This window comes from Aspergillus flavus, chromosome 7 (assembly GCF_009017415.1).
Source record: "Aspergillus flavus chromosome 7, complete sequence".
Taxonomy (NCBI): domain Eukaryota; kingdom Fungi; phylum Ascomycota; class Eurotiomycetes; order Eurotiales; family Aspergillaceae; genus Aspergillus; species Aspergillus flavus.
Window position 1 is genome coordinate 158,342 of NC_092404.1, and position 24,910 is coordinate 183,251.

At 50.8% G+C, this 24,910-nt stretch overlaps 11 protein-coding genes across 11 annotated transcripts; 7 read left to right on the plus strand and 4 right to left on the minus strand.

Moving 5' to 3' along the window:
* Nucleotides 1-751: 751 nt before the first annotated feature.
* F9C07_5189 (ankyrin repeat protein) lies at nucleotides 752-1,634 on the minus strand (the record flags this gene model as incomplete). Its single annotated transcript, XM_041294558.1, has 2 exons — nucleotides 752-1,180; nucleotides 1,293-1,634. 2 exons carry the CDS (start codon nucleotides 1,632-1,634, stop codon nucleotides 752-754), a joined length of 771 nt encoding a protein of 256 aa, XP_041149819.1.
* Nucleotides 1,635-2,368: 734 nt separating this feature from the next.
* On the plus strand, nucleotides 2,369-3,717 carry F9C07_2062943 (aminotransferase; the record flags this gene model as incomplete). Its single annotated transcript, XM_071508673.1, has 4 exons — nucleotides 2,369-2,498; nucleotides 2,570-2,710; nucleotides 2,773-3,392; nucleotides 3,448-3,717. The coding sequence occupies 4 exons, from the start codon at nucleotides 2,369-2,371 to the stop codon at nucleotides 3,715-3,717; spliced, it is 1,161 nt and encodes a 386-aa protein (XP_071366796.1).
* Nucleotides 3,718-4,375: 658 nt separating this feature from the next.
* F9C07_5191 (putative cytochrome P450) lies at nucleotides 4,376-6,232 on the minus strand (the record flags this gene model as incomplete). Its single annotated transcript, XM_071511322.1, has 6 exons — nucleotides 4,376-5,013; nucleotides 5,072-5,467; nucleotides 5,494-5,760; nucleotides 5,826-5,885; nucleotides 5,947-6,097; nucleotides 6,155-6,232. 6 exons carry the CDS (start codon nucleotides 6,230-6,232, stop codon nucleotides 4,376-4,378), a joined length of 1,590 nt encoding a protein of 529 aa, XP_071366797.1.
* A 707-nt stretch (nucleotides 6,233-6,939) lies between these two features.
* On the plus strand, nucleotides 6,940-12,609 carry F9C07_5192 (putative fatty acid synthase alpha subunit; the record flags this gene model as incomplete). Its single annotated transcript, XM_041294547.2, has 6 exons — nucleotides 6,940-7,007; nucleotides 7,077-7,103; nucleotides 7,164-7,627; nucleotides 7,690-11,400; nucleotides 11,462-12,056; nucleotides 12,522-12,609. The coding sequence occupies 6 exons, from the start codon at nucleotides 6,940-6,942 to the stop codon at nucleotides 12,607-12,609; spliced, it is 4,953 nt and encodes a 1,650-aa protein (XP_041149822.2).
* Nucleotides 12,610-13,118: 509 nt separating this feature from the next.
* On the plus strand, nucleotides 13,119-14,354 carry F9C07_5193 (putative aspartic-type endopeptidase; the record flags this gene model as incomplete). The annotated part of the gene is made up of 1 exon (XM_041287127.1): nucleotides 13,119-14,354. The coding sequence occupies one exon, from the start codon at nucleotides 13,119-13,121 to the stop codon at nucleotides 14,352-14,354; it is 1,236 nt and encodes a 411-aa protein (XP_041149823.1).
* Nucleotides 14,355-15,035: 681 nt separating this feature from the next.
* Nucleotides 15,036-15,330, plus strand: F9C07_5194 (uncharacterized protein; the record flags this gene model as incomplete). Its single annotated transcript, XM_071511323.1, has 2 exons — nucleotides 15,036-15,149; nucleotides 15,203-15,330. Exons 1-2 carry the CDS (start codon nucleotides 15,110-15,112, stop codon nucleotides 15,328-15,330), a joined length of 168 nt encoding a protein of 55 aa, XP_071366798.1. The 5' UTR covers nucleotides 15,036-15,109.
* Nucleotides 15,331-15,735: 405 nt separating this feature from the next.
* On the plus strand, nucleotides 15,736-17,718 carry F9C07_1832163 (synaptic vesicle transporter). The gene is made up of 2 exons (XM_041294548.2): nucleotides 15,736-16,376; nucleotides 16,449-17,718. Exons 1-2 carry the CDS (start codon nucleotides 16,008-16,010, stop codon nucleotides 17,637-17,639), a joined length of 1,560 nt encoding a protein of 519 aa, XP_041149824.1. The 5' UTR covers nucleotides 15,736-16,007; the 3' UTR covers nucleotides 17,640-17,718.
* A 78-nt stretch (nucleotides 17,719-17,796) lies between these two features.
* Nucleotides 17,797-18,927, minus strand: F9C07_5196 (uncharacterized protein; the record flags this gene model as incomplete). The annotated part of the gene is made up of 1 exon (XM_041287132.2): nucleotides 17,797-18,927. One exon carries the CDS (start codon nucleotides 18,925-18,927, stop codon nucleotides 17,797-17,799), a length of 1,131 nt encoding a protein of 376 aa, XP_041149825.2.
* Nucleotides 18,928-19,248: 321 nt separating this feature from the next.
* F9C07_2280452 (uncharacterized protein) lies at nucleotides 19,249-20,910 on the plus strand. Its single transcript, XM_041294549.2, has 3 exons — nucleotides 19,249-20,113; nucleotides 20,179-20,401; nucleotides 20,532-20,910. Exons 1-3 carry the CDS (start codon nucleotides 19,906-19,908, stop codon nucleotides 20,614-20,616), a joined length of 516 nt encoding a protein of 171 aa, XP_041149826.1. The 5' UTR covers nucleotides 19,249-19,905; the 3' UTR covers nucleotides 20,617-20,910.
* A 145-nt stretch (nucleotides 20,911-21,055) lies between these two features.
* F9C07_1832455 (transferrin receptor) lies at nucleotides 21,056-23,069 on the plus strand. The gene is made up of 4 exons (XM_041294550.2): nucleotides 21,056-21,759; nucleotides 21,819-22,245; nucleotides 22,320-22,636; nucleotides 22,693-23,069. The coding sequence occupies exons 1-4, from the start codon at nucleotides 21,607-21,609 to the stop codon at nucleotides 22,927-22,929; spliced, it is 1,134 nt and encodes a 377-aa protein (XP_041149827.1). The 5' UTR covers nucleotides 21,056-21,606; the 3' UTR covers nucleotides 22,930-23,069.
* Nucleotides 23,070-23,496: 427 nt separating this feature from the next.
* On the minus strand, nucleotides 23,497-24,136 carry F9C07_5199 (uncharacterized protein; the record flags this gene model as incomplete). The annotated part of the gene is made up of 2 exons (XM_041287133.1): nucleotides 23,497-23,519; nucleotides 23,590-24,136. The coding sequence occupies 2 exons, from the start codon at nucleotides 24,134-24,136 to the stop codon at nucleotides 23,497-23,499; spliced, it is 570 nt and encodes a 189-aa protein (XP_041149828.1).
* Between the last annotated feature and the right edge of the window lie 774 nt (nucleotides 24,137-24,910).

A 24,910-nucleotide genomic window follows, 5' to 3' on the forward strand; every position in this document is an offset into this window, starting at 1 on the left:
GACCAGGTTGAAATGAAAATTAAAGACAAGCTCATTCAAAGATTAGCACTTGTATAGGGACGGGAACTCTCCGACGCGGCGCGTCACCAATCACCACACCAATGTAGAGTAGCCATCGAGTAGAAGGGAGGTAAGACTATTAATTTTATGAGATCTTTTATTGCTCATTCTCTTGTATACTCTAATCCATGTTTAATCTTCTCTCAACTCTATTTTATCTTTCATAATGTTCTGTTACCCTGAGGGCGTATTGTATGTATATACGACGTAAAGCCCCGCGGTAGAAAAGGACATACATTGCCCACACCAGCATCTATCTCACAACCCAAAAAAAAGAAGAAAGAAAATAAAATAAAAAAGGTCAAAAAAAAAAATGAAAATTAAGCAATTTAAATGTCTATCGGACAGGATATAGGTATGCTTGCGCTGTGAAAACATCAACAACACCACCGCGTGAAACAAGACGCGTATCATGAAACAAACACCGAATTTTCCCCGAGTCGACTTCTTTCTCTTCCCGCGGGAGAAGAGTCGTCAAGTCATGCAGAAAAAGAAACGCCGCGGGATATAGAGAAAAGACCGAATCAAAACTGAGAAAAATAAAGAAGACAAAGGAAATCTGACAAAAGAAAAGGCAAGGAACGACTGAAAGGAAAATCGCTTCTTTGAAATCATGGATGTCCGTAACACCAGAAAACACCGGGATATGCAGTCGATGCAGATATAGACCAGGATTCGACCCAGTTTCCGCTTATCCGGTCCGACCCGACCGGGCATCTAAGCGCGCCCCATGGGCCACTAGCAACTGTACCACTTCCACATGCCCCTTTTCGCTGGCGACATGTAGTGGTGTCGACCCATGGTGGTCGCGAGCATTGACGTCGATGTGTTCGGTTGTGAGGAGCAATCGCACTACGCCCAGATGCCCGCACTGGGCGGCGATGTGCAGTGGGGTTTGGCCGCGTGAGTCCTGGACGTTCACGTTGACCCCGCGTTGAAGGAGCAGCAAGGAGACCACGCGCTCGGTGCCGTGGCTGGGTTCCTGAGGTGTTCTTGGATTCGACTGCGGCTGCGAGGGAGGCGGCGTGGGAATGCCATCACGGGGTTGGTGGTGGATGTCTGATACATTCTCGCTAGAGAGGTCGCCCGAGGGTATTATGCTGGGAAAGAGACATGGATCCTATCAAGAAGGTTAGTTCATGTCGGTCTGGGGATCGAAGCCATACGTCTTGGGCCGCACGAGGGAAGAAGAAGAAGCAAGATAGACGAAAGAGAGATAGTCAGAGACTTACACTGCTGGGTGTCCATAGAGGAGGTTGGCCGAATGGGGGATCCGACATGGTCATGGGCAAATCGCCGAGGGAGTTGGTCGCAGACCAACTGCCGTTGTCTGATAAGTCGGCATTTTGCCAATCTGCTTGAGAGAGGTGCAGGACATCAGAGTCGGCGGAGAATAGACCGCTGGAATATTGGGACCAGAGGTCGTTATCGGCATATGAGATAGGCCAGGGACAGGGGTCAAGGGGATCCCCAGGTGCCAGCACCGGATCCAGGCCTTTCATCATCATTCCGACGGTCGAAGTTCGTGCAGGAGACGGACTCTGGGAGATGGACCACGCGGGACTATTCCGCATGATTTGAGATGGCAGGGTTCTTTTGCTAGCTCCAGAGTATCGCTACACCACCGGATGTACTGAGGCTGATAAAATTCTGGCAATATGGCTATGGTTCGTTCGGTCCGTCACACTTGTCCTCTTGTTTCTTTAATGTCTAAGGAGCGTGAGCTTGCTGATGGTGAGCTTACAGCTTCTTTACTCTGGGGGATCGACCATCTCAGCAACACCGAGTACTCGAACCTGACCTTGCCGGCAAACTGGGGCACTGGATCACCATCGCATGGACATCTGTAACAAGAGAACACCACACAGCCCTACTTGGGGGCGGTTACAGACACGGTGATCTCGCATTGTGCGTGAGATCTATGACGAGGGTCATCCGATCGAAAGGCTGAAACAGGGTAAAAGAATAAGCTATTACAAAAATAATAATAAGCTATCACGCTAAAGATGAGTCTGCAGGTCCCGTCATCCCTCACAGTGCATCTGCAACCTCATGCCGGATGTTGTGGGGGCCAATCCAACGAGAAAAGAAGAAGGATGAGAGAAAGACCCAAGAATGCCGGGTTTCGATCAGTCCACAAAGGAATAGACGGTGCATAGATAAACCTCGTAATCCACAGAACCTGTCATAATCACCTGTTACATCACCGATCCTCTGGAACCCTGGAAGGGAAAAGAAAAGAAAAGAAAACAAAACAAAAGAAGAGAACTTTGAAACTCGTATCCCGACGAGATCAGCATTCACCATCATGACTTTCCCACCCGCACCAGCAGCGAATATTGGTCCGTACCCCATTCGAGCGTATACAGGTTGGATGGAGACTAACGATAGCTGCGGAATAGATTGGACCAAGTTAGGGCTCGCGGTGACGGATATGGGTAAGAGAGGATCCCACTATGGACCCGCACGAAGAAACCAGGAATAAAACGCTCACATTCTTCTATCCTAGTCAATGGCCATGTGGAGTCGACCTATTCCGTTACGACTGGGGAGTGGACATCGCCCAAATTCGTGGAGGATCCGTATCTTCGCATTCATGGTTTGGCCCCGGCCCTCAACTATGGGCAACAGGTGTATGAAGGATTGAAAGGTGAGCCTTTGGTATCCCCACACGGGATTCTGCCCTGAATATCTAATAATAGAGTAAATTAGCCTACCGATCGGCAACTGACCAGATCCTTCTCTTTCGGCCACGATTCCATGCGGCGCGCATGCAACACTCGGCAGAGGTGGTGTCCATTCCTGCTGTGCCCACGGACCACTTTCTCGAGTGCGTGAATCTGGCGGTCGCGAGAAACGCCGAGTGGGTCCCTCCTCACGCGAGCGGCGCCGCCTTGTATGTGCGCCCTGTGCTCTTGGGCTCCGCCGCCCATTTCGCACTGACCCCTCCTGCCGAATTTACCTTCTGCGTATATGTACAGCCTTTTAGCACCTATCACGGCATTGCGCCCCTACCCGCGGTCGTTCTCGAAGACTTCGATCGGGCCGCACCCCGCGGAACTGGCCACGCGAAGATCGGAGGCAATTATGCCCCCGTCATGAAGTGGTCGGAAAAGGCCAAGAAGGAGGGATTCCCTATGACCCTGCATCTGGACAGTGCCACTCATTCCGAAATTGATGAGTTTTCCACCTCCGGATTTCTGGGGGCGAGAATGGACGGGGATAAGCCCGTGTTGGTGGTCCCCAAGAGTGACTATATCATTGGGAGTGTGACGTCCGATAGTTGTATGCAGATTGCTCGGTCCTTGGGATGGACTGTCGAGCATCGCTCGGTACGAACCTCCTGGCTCCATTCCGATCGAGTCCATGACTGACAGTACTTTGTAGGTCAAATACGAGGAACTCGCGACCTTTAAAGAGGTGATGGCCGTCGGCACTGCTGCCGCTCTGGTTCCTATTCGATCCATTACCCGGAAGTCGCGCGACGACCATTTCGTCTACACCGAGGAGAAGTCTGCTGGTCCGGTCTGTCAGCAGCTCTATGCCGCGCTCACTAAGATCCAGCGTGGTGAGGCTGAGGATCAGTTTGGATGGCGTGAAGAGGTTAAGGGCACATCTGATGTGGGTTCTTCTGGTTCTTTCTGTATCATTATGTAAATATGTTCGTATATGAGGAATGTCTAGCGGTTCTAATTTTCACACTACAAATTGACAGAATGCCGTATCCAAAAGTGAAAGCACGCTTAGAATGTAAGTGTAACTATGCGGAATAAGGGTGAAGAGGTCATGCTCATCGTGAATATAGGCTCTTCGACGTATGCTGCCGGTTGGAGATTCACACAGGGCTGGGGCTGGTGTCTGAATTGCTCTCGCCTTTCTCGGTCTGATACGGAATAGTAATACAATAATGACAGTTGTAGTTTTACAAGGAACTTCAGATAAGTTTGATAATTTTATTTCGTCGTTGCATTTTGTTTGACACCTCTCTCTCTCTTCTATTGATTATTTTTGTTTATTATTTTTATTTTGTATTTTATTTTCTTTCTCTCTCTTCTTCTCTCCCTTTCTCCCTTATTTGTTCTTTTTCTTTCCTTCTTTTTTTTCTGTCTTCAATTTGAATTTCTTTATCTCCCTCTTTTCTTCCTTTGATTGCTAGGTGCATGGAAGACAGATTTACCCAAGTATGCAGATCCAAAACGCAAAATATCCAATTTCATTCTCAGCAGACACCTCCCAGGGCCCTCGAGATACTTCTTAAAAATACATACACGTCGTAACATTCTCCAATCTCACTCCCAACAGTAACAGAGACCCCCTACCGGAAAGAAACCTGCACGATGGGACCGTCCTTCGCAGCCGTGACATGATCGCGCAGCTGATATTCACCCTCACGCTGTCTTCCAGCACCCATATCCACATGTCCACCCCCAACCTTCTCATCCTCACCCGGGGCGCTACGGAACTCATACTTCGACAGCATATAAGCCATGGTCAACATCAGCTCCGTCCAAGCCAATCCCTTCCCCAAACAGCTCCGCGGTCCAATGGAGAAGGGGCTGAAAGCCGACCGTGCGAGCTGCACCTTTTCGGGCACGGGGTCGAGCCAGCGATCGGGACGGTACTCAAAGGGCTCTGGGTAGTAGTCTGGGTTGTGCTGGATGGCGTAGATGCAGGTACCCACGTCGTAGCCGCGTGGGACAACCTGCCCGTCGATGATAACTCCATCGTCAAGGACTTCGCGCCAGAGGGAGCTACTGGCGGGTGGAGACATACGCAGACTCTCGTCGATACATGCGCGCAAGATCACGCAGTTGTTTAGGGCGGGCCCGAGGGCGACGTCGTCGGGACCCGGGAATGCGGCGCGAACTTCCTCCTTGGCTTTTTCGTACCATTCCCGGTTGCGGCAGAGGTAGAAGAAGGTCGAAGCGATGGCGGTGGAGGATGTGTCGGATCCTTGGTAGTGTTAGGCAAAGGAATAAGAAGAAATGGGGGAGATGGAAGAAAATCTTACCGGCAACAATCATGGTGGTACTTTCAGCGCCAATCTCTGCAGGTGTAAATCCCTGTTGCGTCTCCGGATCGACAGCATCCAGCAAGAATGAAAACGCATCGTGGCGTTTCAAGGGCTTTGCGGACATGCGCTTCTTGAGAAGAATATTGACGAAGCGAATGAACGCATTCCGGCCCTGAATCGCTTGAGGGAATAGCCAACGGTCGAGACGGCGTGTGGATAATTCACCAGCTTGGGATAGGACTCCAGTACGCACGTTCGAATCCTCAATGCACTTGACGATCTCCCGGTTTTTGGGACTGCCAATGAGATCAAAGCTTTCACCGAAAATGATTCCGGACATGATGTCGAAGGTGAGATAGTTTGCTGGGAGGAACGTCAAAATCTCGGCCTTCGCTAGGAGTGGGAAGGACGATACATACACCATTTTCCCATATTCTGCGGACTAGACCATTCACCAGCTTTTCCGCCCGAGATATCCTTGGCCAGCTCGTCGCAGAACTTGCGTACAAGACTCATGATGGTCCCTTCAAAACCACGCAGGGCGGCATCTCCAAAGCCCTGTCCAATTATGCGTCGCTTGCGACCGTGTTGCTTTTTATCAATGAGGGTGAGTGTGTTGGGAGCGCGATGAACCATGGCGCCATAGGCGGCCGACTTCTGGAAGCTTTTGCTGTATGCATAGATCTCTGAGAGGTTCGATGATCCGGTTAGTGGTTTTTTTCAGTGATCCGGAGCTTGAAAAGAGACAAACCCTTCAGGCCGGTATTGGTATTGAACAGCACACGATTTGGTGCATATCGAACATAGTTTCCTGTCGTATCATCCGTCAGAGAATGCTGCGTCATGGTAGAACAGAAGGGTAGTATAGCTACCATATTTCTCATGGCAGCGCATCATGTCAATGTGCAGGTCCCCTTTCCAGGCATAGTACCCTCCATAGAGGTTGGTCACTTTGGCCAGCAAAGGACCCGGATACTTCGCAAGGGGATGGAACCAGATACGGTAGATGCAGATAGCAAGCACCTGACAAACTCGTCAGTGAGGATCCTATCCTCGTTAGGGCCGGAAGCAAGGGCTCACGTAGGCCAGCAATGCAACGGGCACAGCCGTCACATAGGCGAAGAGAGGCACATGTCTCAGCAGCGCGACTGCCTGCATGATGGTAATTGATCGATTCGATACTAAGTGGATGACTGAATGATTGATAGTTCATGGACTTGGGCGTAAAAGGTCATGATGGCAATTCAGGCCAAATAAGTCCGGCGAAAAGGCATGGTGATAGCAGAAGCACAAGGCAGGAGGTGCCTCACAACCTCGGTGGTGAGGTGAACGCATCGTGCAATGTCATCTACATTGTATGATTCTGGGTCCAAGAGCCACCGTCTGACAAGGACAGAGATAAATTTAGATCACCGTTCCTGATCATCAAAACCTGGGGGTTTCAGAATGTCGGGCGGATCCTGCGACTTGGGGGCCGATGCCAGCAGTTGTCAGTCAGCATAAGCCCTAAAGCTATTCGACTATAGAGGTAAGCATGCAGTGTGAGCCACTAGCGCGGTTCGCCTTGGAGCTGGATCACTCAACTTTATTCAATTGATCGCTGCTGCTGCTGCATGAGTGAGATATGGGTGGTTTTTCCTTTCTCACGATTCGCCTCAGCCCCGAAACACTCCGCCACGTGTGAAGTAAGCTCTCGGTTGTTGCTGACATGGACTATACTGAATCCCGAGTATTATGGCCTCGGAAAGGGTCACCATGCACACGTAATATGATAGATCCTAGTGGTTGAGTCTCTTTTAAGTACTGGCGCCGGTCGACCAAAGTCACCCCACTGTGAATGACATTGATACCCAAACAACTTTGCCATGTCTGCCACAATGCAGCCGGAAGTCGAGCAGCAGCTTGCATATGTGCTCTTGATTGAGCTGTTGGCGTGAGTGTTGCTTCTTATGTCTTCCGACCGATCATGGCGATATCTGACCAAGGAAAAAATCACTTGTAGGCATCAGTTTGCGTCGCCAGTCCAATGGTAAGTCCTCGTCTTGATATCCTTAAAAGAATGATCGACTAACAACACTCTGTAACACAGGATTGAAACCCAAGATGGACTCATCACAGAGCAGAATGTTGAACGGTTCATCGAAATCGGCCCGGCAGATATCCTCACCGGCATGCTCCGAAAGACTGTCGGTCAACAGTACAAATCCCAAGATGCCGCACGACATATGACACGAAAGCTACTCTCTTACGCCCAGAATGCAGACGAAATACAGTATATCTCGGGCTCATCAACAGCGACAAGCCGGCCAGCTGTCAAGCCTCACCCGTTATTGTCACAGGGGCCGTCGGCGTCCAGTAAGACTGCGGAAACTACACCCCCAGCCCCGGCTGAAACTCAGATCAATACTGCGCCGGCCCCTGTTGCCAAAGTAGCGATGGTTGCGGATGCTCCTGTACAGGCGAAGGATATTGTTATCGCCATCATTGCACAAAAGCTGAGAAAGAGCCACGCTGAAGTAGCAACAGATAAAACAATCAAGCTATTAGTGAGCGGTATAGTTCTCCCTCTTACCCTTCCATTATACTCACTACAGCTGCTGATGACCCAAATATAGGCCGATCGACCTTGGAGAATGAGATCGTGGGCGACCTCGACGCCGAGTTCGGATCCCTTCCCGAGAGGGCGGAAGAGCTAGGATTAGAGGAACTATGCAATACTCTACAATCTGGCGCAGCCTTCTCAGGACAGCTGGGTAAGGTATCCACAGGGATTGTGTCCCGTGTCTTTGCACAAAAGCTTCCTGCTGGTTTCTCTAGCGGTGATGCTCGTGATTATCTACAGACTAGATGGGGTCTAGGGGCCGGACGTCAGGACTCGGTATTCTTGCGAGCAAGCACAGCCCAGACATCCTCTCGATTGGCAAGTTCGGGAGAAGCACAGTCATTTTTTGATCAGATAGTGCAGCAGTATGCTACAGACAACGGCCTCAGCCTGTCTGCATCCGCGCCGGCCGCGGAGGCTGCGGCAGTGTCGGCTCCAGTGGACAGCAAGGCTCTCGGCCTGGTGAAGAAAGATCAGGAACGGCTCCGAAAGGCGCAGATGGAACTCTATGCACGACTGCTTGGAAAGGATCTAGGCCACGATGCGCGAGAAGCGCTCAAGGCACAACTGGCGACCGTCAAGCTGCAGGAGCAGCTGGACTTCATCACCGCCGAGGTGGGCGATGTCTTTATCTCAGGTATCCGTCCATTATGGGCAGCTGCAAAGGTGCGACGCTACAACTCCAGCTGGAACTGGGTGTTGCAAGATACATTGCATCTTTTCCACCGGATTCTGCGAGGGAACTTTGGCAATGCCGATTTCCCTAAATACAGCAACGCTATCGCCAACCGATCCAGTCCTCGCCTACTGCAAATGATCAAGTATTTGTCGAACAGCCCGTGCTCTCTCTGGGGCACTCGTTTCCCAGAGGCCAAAACCGTGATGCGTCGCTTGGTAGACCTTTGTGAGAAGCCTCGCGCGCCTCGATTCGAGCCGCTGGCCGCGAACTACGATGCCTTTATCAAGGGGCCTAGCACTACGGTGGATGAGAATGGTCATATCAAGTACCGCGAGGTCCCTCGCGGTGGATCACCCGTCATCGCATCGATTCACATCAAAACCCAGCGACACTCGACCTGGCTGACCGACCGCTCCGTGACGGCACTGTATCTGGACGAGGTGCAATCATCCTGGAATGACGGCATCACATTCATCAACAAGTGTGTCCTCATGACTGGAGTGAGCATTGGGTCCATTGGAGCTGAAATTTTGAAAGGCCTCCTGAGTGGTGGAGCCAAGGTTGTCGTCACCACCAGCAGCTATTCCTCTGCCACAACTCGGTTCTACCAACGTCTCTACGTTGAACACGGTTCGCGAGGATCCGAACTGATTGTCGCTCCGTTTAATCAAGGAAGTCAGCATGATCTCGACGGACTTGTCGAGTACATCTACACGTCAGGCACTGGCCTGGGCTGGGATTTGGACCACGTTGTTCCATTCGCTGCGATCTCCGAGGCTGGCCGGGAGATTGACAACATTGATGCCAAATCCGAACTGGCTCACCGAATCATGCTCACCAATACCCTCCGTTTGCTGGGAGCCATCAAGAAACAGAAACAGCTTCGGGGATACCGCACCCGGCCGACTCAGGTCATTCTGCCCCTTTCGCCCAACCACGGCGCGTTTGGCAACGATGGTCTGTACGGCGAGTCGAAGATTGCCCTCGAGTCCTTGTTTGAGAAATGGCACTCGGAGAGCTGGTCGACGTACCTGTCCATCTGCGGTGCGGTCATTGGTTGGACGCGTGGCACCGGTCTGATGGCCGATAACAACATTGTCGCGGCAGGAATTGAGCGTCATGGAGTGCAGACCTTCTCCACGGCCGAGATGGGGGCATATATCCTGGTGCTTATGACTCGGAAGCTTGCCAACCAATGCAACGTACAGCCACTGTATGCCGATCTGACCGGCGGTCTGAACACGATTCCGAATCTGAGAGCCACTTTGGATAAGGTTCGGCGCGAGATTGTCGATAAAAGTGCCATGCGCACCGTCCTCGCGCGGGAGCAAGCTGCTGAGCAGAAGCTCACTACGTGCAGTTCTCCAACGACCCCGGAGAAGGGAGCACGAACGCGCCTGGCGAATATTCGGTTCTCATTCCCCGCTCTGCCCGATGCGAAGACCGAAGTCGACCCCCTGCGAGCAAACTTGATGGGCATGGCAGATTTGGAGCGCATTGTGGTGGTCACAGGCTTTTCAGAGGTCGGCCCGTACGGCAACTCTCGGACTCGCTGGCAAATGGAGGCCACTGGGCGTTTGTCCTTGGAAGGGTGTATTGAGATGGCATGGATCATGGGACTCATCAAGCACCATGACGGCCCGCTGGACGGGAAACACTTCACCGGCTGGGTGGACGCCAAGACAAAGAAGCCCGTGCAGGACATGGACGTCAAAGCTCGGTATGAAGAGCATATCCTCAATCATACCGGAATCCGACTGGTGGAGCCAGACCTGGATCCTAGCGAACCACCAGGCAAGAGACGGCTCCTACAAGAGGTCGTGCTCGAGGAAGATCTACCGCCCTTTGAAGTCTCTCCTGAGGTGGCGGAGCAGCTCATCAACGAGCATGGGGAGAATCTGGTTGATATCTCGCCCCAGGGAGAACAGTGTGTCGTCAACCTGAAAAAAGGTGTAGTGTTGATGATCCCCAAGGCTCTGCAGTACCAGCATGCGGTTGCGGGGCAGGTCCCTACCGGCTGGGATGCACGCGCCTACGGCATACCGGAAGACATTGTCGCCCAGGTTGACCGTGGAACCCTGTTCACCTTGGTCAGCACCATGGAGGCGCTTGTGGCCTCGGGAATCACCGACCCCTACGAGCTATACCAGTATATCCATCTCTCCGAGTTCGGCAATTGCATTGGCTCAGGTCTTGGTGGTGTGCACTCGTTGAAGAAGATGTTCCGGGATCGGTATCTGGATAAGGATGTACAGAAGGACATTCTCCAGGAAACATTTATAAACACCACCGCTGCCTGGGTCAATATGCTGTTGATCTCCTCTGCTGGCCCCATCCGCACGTCGGTTGGTGCTTGTGCCACTTCGATTGAGTCTTTGGAAACTGGTTTTGAAACTATCGTCACTGGGCGTGCTAAAATCTGTCTTGTCGGTGGATACGATGATATGACGCAGGCAGTAGCAGAGGAGTTTGCCAATATGAAAGCCACTACCAACCCCGAGGAAGAGGCCAAGAAGGGCAGGCTCCCGCAGGAGATGTCGCGACCCGCTGCAGAGAGCCGAAGCGGCTTCGTCGAGTCTCAGGGCAGTGGTGTTCAGGTTATCACCTCGGCCCGCCTGGCCCTCGACTTGGGCCTGCCGATTCATGGTATTGTTGCCTGGGTGGGAACTGCCAGTGACAAGACAAGCCGGTCGGTGCCTGCACCGGGACAAGGCATCTTGACGAACGCGCGCGAGAAGCCCAACAGTCGATTCCCATCGCCACTGCTGGATATTCGTTACCGCAAGCGCCGTCTTGAGGCACGGTTGAAGCAAATCAATGAATCGGTTGACCTGGAGGTACAGATGCTTGAGGAGCAAATGACCCAAGATGGAGAGGTTCCAGAGGAACTCCAGGAAGAGCTCCAGAACCATAAGCGCTTCGTCGAAGGCGAAGCCGAGCGCCAGCGCAAGGAAGCGTTGAACACATTTGGTAATGAGTTCTGGAAGAATGAGTCCGCTATTTCTCCCGTTCGGGGTTCTTTGGCCGTTTTTGGTCTGACTATCGGTTCGTCATGCTTGCCTTTCCGCAGTAAATGTCTAGATTTCATGGACTGACCACCTACTAGATGATCTTGATTTCGTTTCCCTACACGGCACTAGCACTGTCATGAACGACAAGAACGAAGCCGCAGTGCTTGAAGCCCAAATGCGACACCTCGGCCGTGTACCCGGGAATCCTCTCTACGCTATCTCACAGAAGTATCTTACGGGTCATCCCAAGGGTGCCGCAGGAGCATGGATGCTGAATGGTGGCCTACAAGTGCTGGACACGGGCCTCATTCCTGGCAACCGCAACCTGGACAACGTTGATGGGAAGCTGCAAGATAACGAATACATTCTCTATCCCAACCGTAGCATCCAAACCAAGGGATTGAAGGCATTCTCTGTGACATCTTTCGGTTTCGGGCAGAAGGGCGCGCAGGCCATCGTGGTGCACCCCCGGTATCTCTACGCTATGCTCGAGGATGGCGAATATCACGCATATCGGACGCGCCGTCTGACCAGATATCGGAAGGCATTCCGCTTCTTCCACCATGGGCTGGCCACAAATACCATGTTCGTGGCCAAGACCGAAGCTCCTTATCGACCAGACCAACAAAATGCGGTGTTATTGGATCCCACCGCGCGAATGCAGTCAAAGGAGTCGACGGAGTCAGTCGAGCCAACAATTGGGATTTCATTCTAAGCCTTAATCTGCTTTTCTTTGTTTCTTTCTTCTCCCCCTTTCTTGGAACCATGCTCATTTCGTGGCAGTGTCCTTCCTATCCTTGTAATTTGAGCGGTTTTTGTTTTTTACTCCGGGAACCAACGGAGCATCGCTGCGGGAGGAGCAACTGGGTACTTCTGTACATACTACCTGGCCAAGTAGTGGTAGTATTAGACTAGACTGATTGAAAAATTGACACCATATCCACTGACTTCGCGTCCCAAAAAGGTAGCCCGAGACCACGTGACCGGACCAACATTCGGATTCTTCTGCCATTGGTCGTGTCGCTCGGGAATTGATAGCCCTAACAGACAAACTAAAATCCCTCGCGTTAGATTCCTCCATTGTCTTTGGGGGATAGTACCCAGAGTGCCCCACTGGGATGCAGCGGAGTTTACTCCGTAAGTCTTCATGAACAGGGATCGACCAGTTCCGACCCTGAAACCTGAGCTCGGGTGTTGCCATGGAGTCTTGGAAGAGAGCCTCATACAGACGACGACACGATAGCGCTCGCTACTGTTGTTGGGCGAAGCGAGGTGAATTGCTCATTGGAAGAGATCTTGGGCTGAAGTCCCTGCTATGACCTCCTGCAGCCTCAACGTAATTTAACGGGGTCAACGGTACGATTGGCTGTAACCCTTCGCAGGGGAGGTTGGGGACACTCAAACTTTGCATCATACCATTCGGTGTGGCAGATAATCCTGGTCTATATCTCTGGAGCACTGCCCAACTTTGACCTTTCTCTTTGTTAGACAGGCAGCCGCAATCAAACCTCTAAGAATACCCCGGGAACTTGGCGCCAGCTGAGCCAGCCCTACTGTGGATCAGCCCTGTGTGGATAACGGCCTAGATAGCGCCACTGGAGGTCAACAAAGAAGATCAGCTCGAGTTATCTGGTCCATCCAGCTCAACCAATTCGCTGCCTACCTGCCCAGGTTTATAAATTCAAGCTTGGAACCGCCCAGTCGACGATCCCACAGACAATCATCGTTCCCGTCTTTACTCCTACAGTCAAGATGAAGCTCCTTCAGCTATCATCACTTCTCCACTTCCTGACTCTAAGCTCAGCTCTCACTATCCCCTTGAACCGTCGCAAACGTTCTATTGATGCCTTAGCTCACACTGCCTCCCTCCTCGCAACCGGGGGTGGACACAATTTCGATGTCGACGTCACTGTTGGCTCCAACAACCAAACCTTCAAGCTCCTGGTCGATACAGGAAGCAGTGATCTCTATATTATGGGAGACGGCTTTACCTGCGTCAATGCCACCAGCAACCTGACTCTCCCCCAGGCAGACTGTAAATACGGTCCAGAGACGTATACCCGCTCGTTGAGCTACGAACAGGTTCCTAACGAGGTGTTCGGCATTGAATATGGGGCCGGTCGTGCAAGCGGTGTCATGGCCTATGAGGACATTACAATTGCAGGCGTCTCAGTGCGCGCCAAATTGGCAATCGCAGATGTTTCTGAGCCGATGGGTCGAGAAGGGATCAGCCATGGGGTCATGGGTCTTGGCTACCCCAGCATAACATCGGCTCACCCAGGCACATCCGTTCCCAACAACACGTACTTCTACAACCGGGCGGTGTATAGCCCAGTGTTCAACACCATGTTTGAGCAAGGCCTGGTGGAGCCGTACTTCACCATTGCTCTGGCGCATACCGCGCGGGGCAGCACTGCCACATTCGGAGGCTATCTCACCCTGGGTGACCTGCCCCCGGTGGAGCCTAAGTCGGACTTCAGCGCTGTTCCAGTAGAAATCATGAGGGATGTTCCGGCTGAATTCACATCAGGAAAGCAACAGAGGGCCTATTGGGCTTTCACTGTTCAGGGTGTGAAATATGGGTCGTCGGGAGAAGAGGCAGCTGCTCTCAAGACCGATGACAACCCATGGCAAGTCTTCGTGGACACTGGAAACGACTTCTCTATCCTTCCTGAGGCAGTCGTGGACCCCGTGAACAAGCAATTCTCGCCCCCAGGCGTCTGGAATGACAAGCTGAAGGTGTACGTGGTCGATTGTGATGCAAAGGCGCCTGAATTCGGTGTGACGATTGGGGACCAAACCTTTTACCATGCCGCGGAAGATCTCATCTATGAGGTTGGAGAGGGCGTCTGCGTCTCGAGTTTGTTGCCGGCAGAGAAGGTGGGGATGAAATACGTCGTGGTATACATCTTGGGAGCGCCCTTCTACAAGAATGTTATCGCGGTGCATGATTTTGGAAAGAATGAGTTGAGGTTTGCCCAGAAATGATGCGCGGATTCTTCTGCAGGAGAGCGATGGAATGCCTTCTCTGTCCGTCACATTATGCGGCATTCTCGACTTTGACGATTATGTACAATTCCCGGGAAGATTGGCCGATGATCCTGATTATAAATATAGTATTAGTTAATGAGTCGGAACGATTTAATTAAATGAAGCCCTCGAGAAGGGGTTTTCTGTTCCCCTAGACGCAACGGAGAACGTACTGATGTAGGTATCAGGCCATAGCATCATCTTTGTAGCATGGTCATTGGCCAGTTAATAGAGCCACCATACCTAGATGGATGTACTCCGTAGAGCGATGTACCGTCTCAGGTCTGATAGTTGAAGGGTCGTTCGTGGCACCCACTCATCCTCCGTAAATCAGATCAACCCGGAAGCACGTGTGAGCTAACCACATTCTAACCAGGCCCTATGAATCCCTCTCTCGAGTGTCCTTCAATATACACAATCACGTATCTAATCAAATCGACGTGATGATTGTGGCCAATCAATACCCTCTATAGTCTGTAATCTCCTCACCTGTTTCATATTCTTCTTTATGAGAACTGGAAGTACTCTATCAGATATGTTGTATGATGAATACACCTAATCATACAAGACAAACGCAACTCGCGACCAACTGGTAAGTTTGATCGAGTGCGCAGTCGACTGAATATAGAAAGAATCGTCATGCATCTTGTTCGGGCAGCGGAAAAAGGCCGACAGGTCTTCGGTGTTGAGACCGATGGGGGTGCTACGGGAATATGTACATCCTAGTATCCGGTCATCCGATCCGCATAACTGGTAAGCATACATGTGCTGGATTGAAAGGCATTATGGACAAGCTGTGACGATAGGGTTATCGCGATGGGTCCATCTGCAAGCGGCAATGATTCAGCGCTATACAAAAGTCAACCATGATTGGGCTCTCTTGGCATCCAGTGGAGACACTGAGTCATTGCTTGTCGTCAACAATGGCAAATGAAGCTCCTTTTCCGACTCTTTGCCACGGATTCTGGATGAGTAAACGTGGTTGTGGGCATTTCCACAATGCCTTGTTATGTACACTAGTCACGCATCAATCTCTACCGGTTCAATTGATTATGCACTATATGTAGATCTGAGTTATCCTTGGGAAATCCCTTCGGAAACTCAGCTGGAATGCACCGAATTTGTACATGATTCAACCAAATAAACTACAAGCCCATTGAACTTTCGTGATAGACGGATTATTGTTCAGGGATAGACTCAACAGGTGGCTTAGTGGGTACAAGTATCGGTCAAGACTCGCTGGATCTAGACGACGGTCACGGCTTTGATCCGATATCTCAAGCCTTGGTTGACACGAGGAGTTATGAAGGCTTGGCTGGTATAAGCACAAGTAGAGCTCCACTTGCTGGAAATAAATTTAAGATGTATTCATACATCATGTCGGCTCCTGGGGTTCCGAACCGATGCTTACAGTCCAGATATTATTTTTTTTCTTTCTTTCTTTTCTTTTCTGCCTGCTCGAATCCTTTAAAAACCAGTCACTCGTTTCTTTCCATTTCCTGTGTATACTATTCTTTCATAGCACGGCCTGTCTAACCATTCATTACCTACTTACACATAATCCCTGGCTACGTGGATGGCTCGATCGAGTTAAGATATCTCACCTCTACCATGGAATCCGCCGACTGTAAGGAATCAAACTCAAGCGCCACAACCATGACGGAGAAGGAGCCCGGACGTGAACAGCCGGACCTGGAGCAGGGCAAGACACAGACGGCAGAAACATCTCACCTCTACCCTGAAACAGACCTCGACCGCGGAGTTGTGGGATGGGAAGGACAAGATGATCCTGCGAATCCGCTCAACTTCGCCCCCGGCAAGAAATGGGCTCTACTGGGGCTCATCAGCGCATTTACCTTCGTTAGTCCGCTTGCGTCGAGCATGTTCTCCCCAGCCGTCAGCTATATGGCTGCCGACTTCAAAGAAACCGATGAAACGATCATTTCATTTACCGTCAGCATCTACCTTCTGGGTTATGTGGTATGGTTCTGTTTGCGTGTCTGATTGCAAAATTAAGGGAGTTCGTAGCTGACTAGATATGATGCCTCACAGTTCGGTCCCCTAGTTCTAGCCCCGCTAAGTGAGATCTACGGACGACGGATCGTCCTCAGCATATCGAACTGGTTCTTTGTCGTCTGGCAAATTGGATGTGCGCTCGCCCCGAATATTGCATCTTTGATCGTGTTTCGGCTCTTCGCAGGGGTCGGAGGATCAGCATGCCTAACGTTAGGTGCGGGGGTCATCGCAGATCTCTTTGAGCCCCAGCAACGAGGAAAGGCAACATCCATTTGGGGGGTGGGACCTCTGATCGGTCCGGTCGCGGGTCCCATAGCCGGAGGCTTTCTCGGTGAAGAAGTCGGCTGGCGGTGGGTGTTTTGGGTGCTGTTGATTGTGGGAGGGGCTACGGCATTGGGAATTGAGATCCTCAACCGGGAGACGTACGCCCCCGTCATCATCCGGCGGAAAACCGCCAAGCTATCCAAGGAGCTGGGGCGAACGGACCTACGCAGCGCATACGAGCTCAATAGAGGGCAAGCCTCCACAGGTCAATTTCTGAAACAAAGTCTGGTGCGGCCTATGTTGCTGTTAGTCAAGTCGCCAATTGTGTTACTGCTGTCGACGTATATGTCTCTCATCTATGGCCTTCTCTATCTGTTCTTCACGACCATTTCGAGCGTCTTCACGGAACAGTATGGGTTCTCAACCGGCCTGTCTGGCTTGGCTTATTTGGGTATCGGTGTCGGCTTCATGCTTGGTCTTGTCTTTGTAGCGGGCACGAACGACCGGATCATGCTGAAGCTCGCAGCTCGAAATGGAGGCAAGACTGAGCCGGAGATGCGACTCCCCTTGATGATCATCTTCTCCTGTATCCTGCCTATCAGCTTCTTCTGGTATGGCTGGACGGCCGACAAGCATGTCCACTGGATTGTACCCATTATTGGAATGGCACCGTTTGGCATCGGAATGATGGGTGTTTATCTTCCTATCCAGACATACATCATCGATTCCTATCCCGCCTACGCCGCATCAGCGAACGCAACCTTGACGGCGACACGATCTCTCGTGGGTGCATTGCTTCCCTTGGCCGGACCGTCGATGTTCGAAGCGCTTGGCCTTGGCTGGGGGAATTCCCTCCTCGGATTTCTGGCACTGGCTTTCGTTCCGATCCCTATCGTGTTTACCAAGTGGGGCAAGCTCATCAGAGAGAAATACCCCGTAAATTTCGACAAGGCCAACGCTTGATGTTGGCCTGTTGGTCATGAGCATCACACAGCTACCATCGCACACATACATATAGAGTCCCCAAAGTCGGTGGATACATAATAAGCATAGACCTGTACATACTTGCAACGAGCTTTTTAAAAAGAATAATTATAGACCAAGGTCACTTTTCACCCTGCTAGAATTCTTTGTCCACGAGTTCACAAGTGATAGCCCCGAGATCAACTCCCGCAAAAAGTTGAGGATATCTTTGCATAAACTCGGGTGTAATACCCCATCCCGTTTCACTCATGAATGTTTCAAAAAACCTTTCTTTTATACACAGCTCGTTGTGCGAGTTCCGCTCAAGGATGCTCTCACCCCAGGGCCACCGAACCTTGACACAGCACGAGAACAACCCAAAAAGGTCGTCGCGCATATCGCGGAACATATCCCAGTGTCGAATCAGATTCACTCGGACTTGCGGCCAGGGTATATTATCAAGCACCATGGGATGTGGAATCTGGAGCTGGTCGGGGACCGGGCGCAGAAAGGGTGGGACGTTTGCGTAGGTGGCAGGACTGGGCGATACGATCCATCGTGCTAGATGATAGCATAGCCACCCGACGGCTAGACGTTCGGGGTCACGGATCGGGCGTCTCTGTGTGGCTTTGTAGATCATGTTCGCGAGATAATTTGTATTTGTGCCGTAGAGTAGGTCTAGTGGAGAGGAAGGGGAGTCGGGGCATAGCGCTATTCGCTCCGGATATTCAAACCAAGCACAGGAAATGGTTTGCGGGTTCAAGAAGTTGTCTTCGTGCAGAGGGAGTTGTTTCCATGCGAGATTGGTGTCCGCCGTTCGGGGTTCCCTAGCGAGTGTCTGTGGGTAAGGGGCTTGCTGATGGCTTGAATCACCACTGACCAGTAGTGAGGATGGGCTTGGATCAGCGCGTGGTGTATTGTTTCTGGTCGATTGTATCGGATTTGAACTAGAATCGCTGTTGTTCATGATCTCTCTTGGGATTGCGATGAACCCCGGTGAACGCTGATCGGAAGATCCATGCATATTGGCCGAAATTTCAGCTGGGCTTGCATCCCAGGAACTGACAAGGAGCTTCAAGTGTTCTTGACGTGACCGAAGGGTTTCATTTTGCTTTCGCAGACCGGTGATTACCTGTAGAAGGCGCTGTATTCCTTGATCGTCATGGTGTTCCCGACAATGAGCAACTTCTTTCTCGAGTACGGCCATCTGCTGTGAGCGCTTGCTGCGAAGGTTCTGTTGTGCGCGTCTATCGCGTAATCGTTTTTTCTCCACCGATGACATTGTCATTAGCGATCCGGAGGTGGTAGGAGTGGGTTGGTTGGCTGGTCGGAGGTAAGGTGGGGAGGCTTAACGGCGTGGTTCTGATGGAAAGGTCATTGCCGAGAGGAAGAGCTCCAGAAGATCTGATAATTCAGCGGAGTCGCAAACCCTTACGGAGTATAGTTGAAGCCCCACGTTGAGAGGGGACTCTCTTGTGTCTAGAACAAATATGAAGTCTTGTAAGTTGATTGAACTTACGGAGTACCTAAGCTCCAGTAGCTTTCCACTTCTGGCAGGACTGGGACTAACTGTAAAGGGAAGGCGGAACTTAGGCTTAGTTAGGCTTAGCCTCCTGTCAAAATGAAGTATTGACGATATCCGTATTTTCCAGACAAACTCTCACATTGAGCCACTTACTACAACGGTATCTTCCTCTCGTAGCGAAAAGTCCAACAAAGATTCAGTGATAAATACACAATCAAGCACTGCTTTTCCCGTGGAATACCTTCCGGCCTCCAAGACACTATATGCGATATTGACTCCAAGTTCCATGGAACCGGCCCGTGGGCACCATGTGACCTCAGCTTAAGCTGACGGACTGACAAGCTACTTAGAAGGTTCCTCCTCGCTTGCTTCTCCCTCCCGTCGCGGGGCCAAAGAATATTCCGTATGCATGGGGCATGAGAATTTCAGCCACCATTACTTCTTCATTTCACCACGTGCGCCTGGGGTTTCTGCTGGGTGGACCAATCACAGTGCCATACGCCCCAAGTGCCCCGATGTGGGGATCATAAAACGCATCTAACCGAAGCTACGAAGCTGGTTGGGGACCACTTAGCAACCTCTAGTCAGCCCTAATGCGAGTAAGTACCATTCTGTTGCCGCTGGGAGCGATAGATTAGTGTACTCGGTTCGTTATAAATACAAGGCTAGCCAGTGTGTCAGTGGATGGGGACCTGAGACTGGCGCGAACCATTACTCCGCAGTACGCCATCACTGCTTAGGATGCTTCTGCCCTACTATCTTCTAGCAGCTGCCGCTACGGTCATGGCATCGCCGACGGTGTACCTCATCCGACATGGAGAGAAGCCAGATGATGGCGGCAACGGTCTCAGCGCTCAGGGGGTTCAACGCGCTCAATGTCTCCGATCCGTCTTTGGCAAGGATTCTAAGTACAATATTGGCTATATAATGGCACAAACACCCAAGAAGAGTATGTTCGATATCAAACGACGAGTCGTTCCCGATGTGTTCAGAATCGCTAACAGACTGCTACAGGCGGCAAGCGGACCCGTCCCTATGAGACGGTTCTTCCCTTGGCTGAGGACTTGGGTCTTACTGTGGATACTTCTTGCGATCGCGACGACCCCAAGTGTGTGAAGAAGGCTGTCGAAAAATACAAAGGAGACGGGAATATTTTGATCTGCTGGCAGCATGAGGCGCTCACGGATATCGTGAAGAAACTCGGAGCTAAGGATGCACCGGAGTATCCAAGTGACAGGTACGGAAGCCCGTTTCCTTACCCTTTCCCTTCTCGGATAGAAAGCACCACAATTGAAATGATTTCAAATGATTCAAATGATTTCAGCGTGCAAGATAACTAGCGATCTTCTACTGACACCATATGATAGATTCGACTTAATTTGGACTGACCCTTCGCCATACACAAAGATCACGGAGACTACGAGTGAGCAGTGTCCGGGACTGGACAGTTAAGTATCAGATATGTTGAAAAGTATTCCCCGAGTTGCGCTCTTTTTTCATGATATCGTACCAGCGGTTATGGCTTTTGAATATCATTGTTGGCATTCGATGCCCGTTACGCTTTTGTTATTACTGCAGTTTTATTTGCCCCAATGATTACGGTGGATTATTTAACTTGAACTTTGAATATCTGGGCCGTCTGCACAGGCAGGCATAGAGGGAAAATTGTGCCTATAGATTATGCATCAGGCAAATACATTGTTTGTAAATTGGGATCTCGACTCAACGGCAAAGCAACGGATGTATGAGTGTTATGTGTATCATGGAACCTCCTGCGATTGACCACTTAACCTGGAACAGGGTTACAGTCTACACATCGCCTACTCATCGTTCGTTGTAAAACATGTCAGAGACCTGCCGAGACGACGTGTCAGACAACCGCGAAGAGGATACTGCCAAGCCGGTGCGACTTGCAACGACAGGGACCAGGGTTACATTGAGGCAAATTAATCCCGCGTTATGTTTCGAGACTATTTCTCTTCCAAGAAGGGATCTTCTACTAAGTGCCGATATTATAAAGCTTGGCAGGGCGGGTTCCCTACGGACCCCCGGCGGGGAATCCCTGATGTGTCCTTGCTTTCTCATCTGATAGGCTTGGAGACAGTAGATCTTCATCACCTCCGATTTCCCTCCTCAAGATCCCATGACTTAAGGTTACAATGGCCTCTGCAGACACAGCTTACTTCCCGGCATTATAGGAAGGTCGAGAGGTGCCAAGTGTTGCCAAGCAGCTCCTCATATCTTGCATCATACTTGGCCCGGAATATTCTATGGCGTCAAATGTAATACACCGTACCTTGCCTTGTGACTACTTTGCTGGTCTATAAAACCTTGAGTTCCGTCTTTCCATAATGTGGATCTTTCCCTCAGAATCAGTCTCCCTCGGCTACTCGAGCATTCCGTTCGTATCGACTTGGTGGTACACGCTTTCGTTCTCTCAAGATGCGTTTCCTCCCCTGCATCGCGACTTTGGCAGCCACGGCCTCTGCCCTTGCTATTGGAGACCATGTACGCTCGGACGATCAGTATGTCCTAGAACTCGCCCCGGGACAAACGAAAGTTGTGACGGAAGCAGAGAAATGGGCTCTGAGAGCTGTACGATGAAGTATCCTTTTAAAGTTGACGCCCAGCATCCCACTAATGAGATTGAGCAGGAGGGCAAGCGTTTCTTCGATATAACCGAACGGGCCAGTAGCCTGGAACTCGCATCGAACAAGAAACAAAAGCTCGCGGTTACCTACCCCGATTCCGTGCAACACAACGAGACCGTGCAAAATCTGATCAAGTCGCTCGACAAAAAGAACTTCGAAACCGTTCTCCAGCCGTTCTCGGAGTTCCACAATCGCTATTACAAGAGCGACAATGGCAAGAAATCATCCGAGTGGCTGCAAGGCAAGATTCAGGAAATCATCTCCGCCAGTGGAGCAAAGGGAGTCACTGTGGAGCCTTTCAAACACTCCTTCCCGCAGTCGAGTCTGATTGCGAAAATCCCCGGCAAGAGTGACAAGACCATCGTGCTTGGAGCGCATCAGGACTCCATCAACCTTGATTCACCCTCAGAGGGCCGTGCACCGGGAGCTGGTAAGTAGTTTGCACGTCCTCTCCATCATGAACTATCATAAAGCATCATGATGCTAACAGAGACGCGTGGTTAGATGACGATGGATCCGGCGTTGTTACCATTCTCGAAGCCTTCCGCGTTCTCCTGACGGACGAGAAGGTCGCAGCCGGTGAGGCTCCGAACACCGTTGAGTTCCACTTCTATGCCGGAGAGGAGGGTGGTCTGCTGGGAAGTCAGGACATCTTCGAGCAGTACTCGCAGAAAAGCCGAGACGTGAAAGCCATGCTTCAACAGGATATGACGGGTTATACTAAAGGCACAACCGATGCTGGAAAGCCGGAGTCGATCGGTATCATCACTGACAATGTCGATGAGAACCTGACCAAGTTCCTGAAGGTCATTGTCGATGCTGTAAGTCCCATTCCTGTTTTTGATAGTCCCTCCATGCTTACAGAGGATACTTGTAGTATTGCACTATCCCGACCGTCGATTCGAAATGCGGATACGGATGCTCTGACCATGCTTCTGCCACGAAGTATGGTTATCCCGCCGCATTCGCATTCGAGTCAGCCTTTGGCGACGACAGCCCTTACATTCACTCGGCTGATGATACGATTGAGACCGTCAACTTTGACCATGTGCTGCAACACGGCAGACTGACTCTTGGATTTGCATATGAGCTTGCCTTCGCAGATTCGCTGTAAGGCTTATGACGACGGTTGTATGAGCGAGAGATCCAGTCCAACAGTGTGTATAATATGTGGGCCCGTGTTCAAATAGCACTTTGATTTAGCCAGTGAGTAGCTTTGGTGGCGAAAATGGAGGCCGAATTCTAGGCAACATCGAACTGGAGGCTGTCAGGGGCGCATCACAAGAAGTTTTGAGCTACATAAGCGAGATAAAAGTCAGAATCCTGAATTCCCCGAGATTTCTAGCGTCCGCAAAAAGACGGGTCGGGGCGAGACGAAGTGCTTACATTCACCCATGCTGTCTACTCTGCTACACGCTAATAGCTGTTCAATTTCTTTACGAAGCAAAACACCTACGGTCTACGAACATACTACTAAATTCGTACTATTTCAAAATTTTCGGAACAATTATCGGGACAATCATAAGCAGCACCCTTATATTAAACTGAACTATTAAGTCAAGTTGCAGAGCCGGGCAAGTACACGGAGCCCCGAGAAAACTAAACCACGCACAAGGGGAAGTTGAAGGAAGGTAAACACGGCTGCTCAAATTGGAATGAAGCACAGTTTGATTCGGGATTTTCACTGGCCGAGCGATTTGCTATCTGTTCCAACAAAAGGACAGGTTAGTTGGCCTATACGATTTCAGAACGACGGTTGGAATGGCCTACTTACTCTTTGGGCAAGTTTTCTCGTAGTTGGCCAAGTGGGAACGAATGGTGCGGTCCAGAGTGTCCGGGTTTGCAATGAAGTCCATTTGTCTGCCGCAGGGGTCTGCCAACAGGATGGACAGGAAATTACCGACGTTGCCCAGGACGAAAGACCAGGCGTTGCTTTGAACGCACTTGGCTACTGTCTTCAATTGATCAGGATCCTCGCACAAGTCGGTTTCGTCGGTTACCTCGCATTTGCTTTTGGCCAGGTCCAAGAGGCTATCAGCGAGGGCAAGGTAGTTGGAGGAAAGGTGAGAAGTGCCCATAGAGTCAGAGCAATCCTTCACAAAGGGAGCGACGTGGCTTTCCCGCAAAGTTCGATAATCCGACAGCTTGGGCGACTGACAGCGTTTGCAGGTAGTTTCCAGCCACAGATCAATCCAACGATTAACGTCCAGTTTCTCAGCCGTGTCTTTCATCGTCAAGCATCGGGCAGGAGCCGTGAAAGCCATACCAGACACCAGATTGGCACATGCTGCAAGACCGACAGTGATTGGAGCGAGACGCATGATGAGAGTTTCTGTGTGATTTGGGTTTGTAATGAGTAATAGAACTGTTGGGATCTAGAGACAAAAGTGATGCTATGCAGATGCGAAACGAAAGCAGTTTATATACGTCGCGTCAGACACCAACTTGGTGAGTAGCCGTACCTCCACCCTGCGCTATTAGATCAAAGCACAGATGAACAGGGCTAATATTGGACTATTGGCGATCTGCATAAATGGTGTCTCCTATGCTTCCTGCAGCGCTAGGGGCCAAAGTTATGAGTCTCTTCTATGACATCTGTCTTTCATCTTCCTCCTTTCCCGTTTTGCCTATACGGCCACAGACCAGTGATATACTGTGAAGTCCTCTTTCAACCAGAATCTCACGATGCACCGTATAAAACCCGAAGGTCTCCTATAATCGGTTGCCTACAATTGCACAAGGCAACCCCCGAGTGATATTCACATAAATAATTCCCAGGGGCTGCATAAGCTGGAAGTGATCTATAAGCATTGGGCCTACAGCAAATAGCATCACGCTAGTCGTGATAAACCTTTGAGCCACATTGCGTCAAACATCAGAAACGCCGGTTAATATACAGAGTATATTGGCAAATATCTCGAGAATAGAGGTTTCTCAATAAGACTCAATCGCAGTACACCCCCGTTCTAAGCAACCAGGTTAGCACGCGCTTCAAATTTATAGTAAAATCTCTAGGCAGACCAGCAGTAATCAGAATCTGAAGCATTCTACAGGAATATATTACATATTCAATTATTCTATGTATTTAGGGGCAT

Excerpts from the sequence above, each read along its gene's own strand:
- F9C07_1832163 (XM_041294548.2), top strand. The coding sequence starts at position 16,008 with ATGGAATCCGCCGACTGTAAGGAATCAAACTCAAGCGCCACAACCATG. Across the intron at positions 16,377-16,448 it reads TCTACCTTCTGGGTTATGTG|TTCGGTCCCCTAGTTCTAGC; the intron begins GTATGGTTCTGT and ends GATGCCTCACAG.
- F9C07_2280452 (XM_041294549.2), top strand. The coding sequence starts at position 19,906 with ATGCTTCTGCCCTACTATCTTCTAGCAGCTGCCGCTACGGTCATGGCA. Across the intron at positions 20,114-20,178 it reads GGCACAAACACCCAAGAAGA|GCGGCAAGCGGACCCGTCCC; the intron begins GTATGTTCGATA and ends AGACTGCTACAG. Across the intron at positions 20,402-20,531 it reads CCGGAGTATCCAAGTGACAG|ATTCGACTTAATTTGGACTG; the intron begins GTACGGAAGCCC and ends ACCATATGATAG.
- F9C07_1832455 (XM_041294550.2), top strand. The coding sequence starts at position 21,607 with ATGCGTTTCCTCCCCTGCATCGCGACTTTGGCAGCCACGGCCTCTGCC. Across the intron at positions 21,760-21,818 it reads AGAAATGGGCTCTGAGAGCT|GAGGGCAAGCGTTTCTTCGA; the intron begins GTACGATGAAGT and ends GAGATTGAGCAG. Across the intron at positions 22,637-22,692 it reads TGAAGGTCATTGTCGATGCT|TATTGCACTATCCCGACCGT; the intron begins GTAAGTCCCATT and ends GGATACTTGTAG.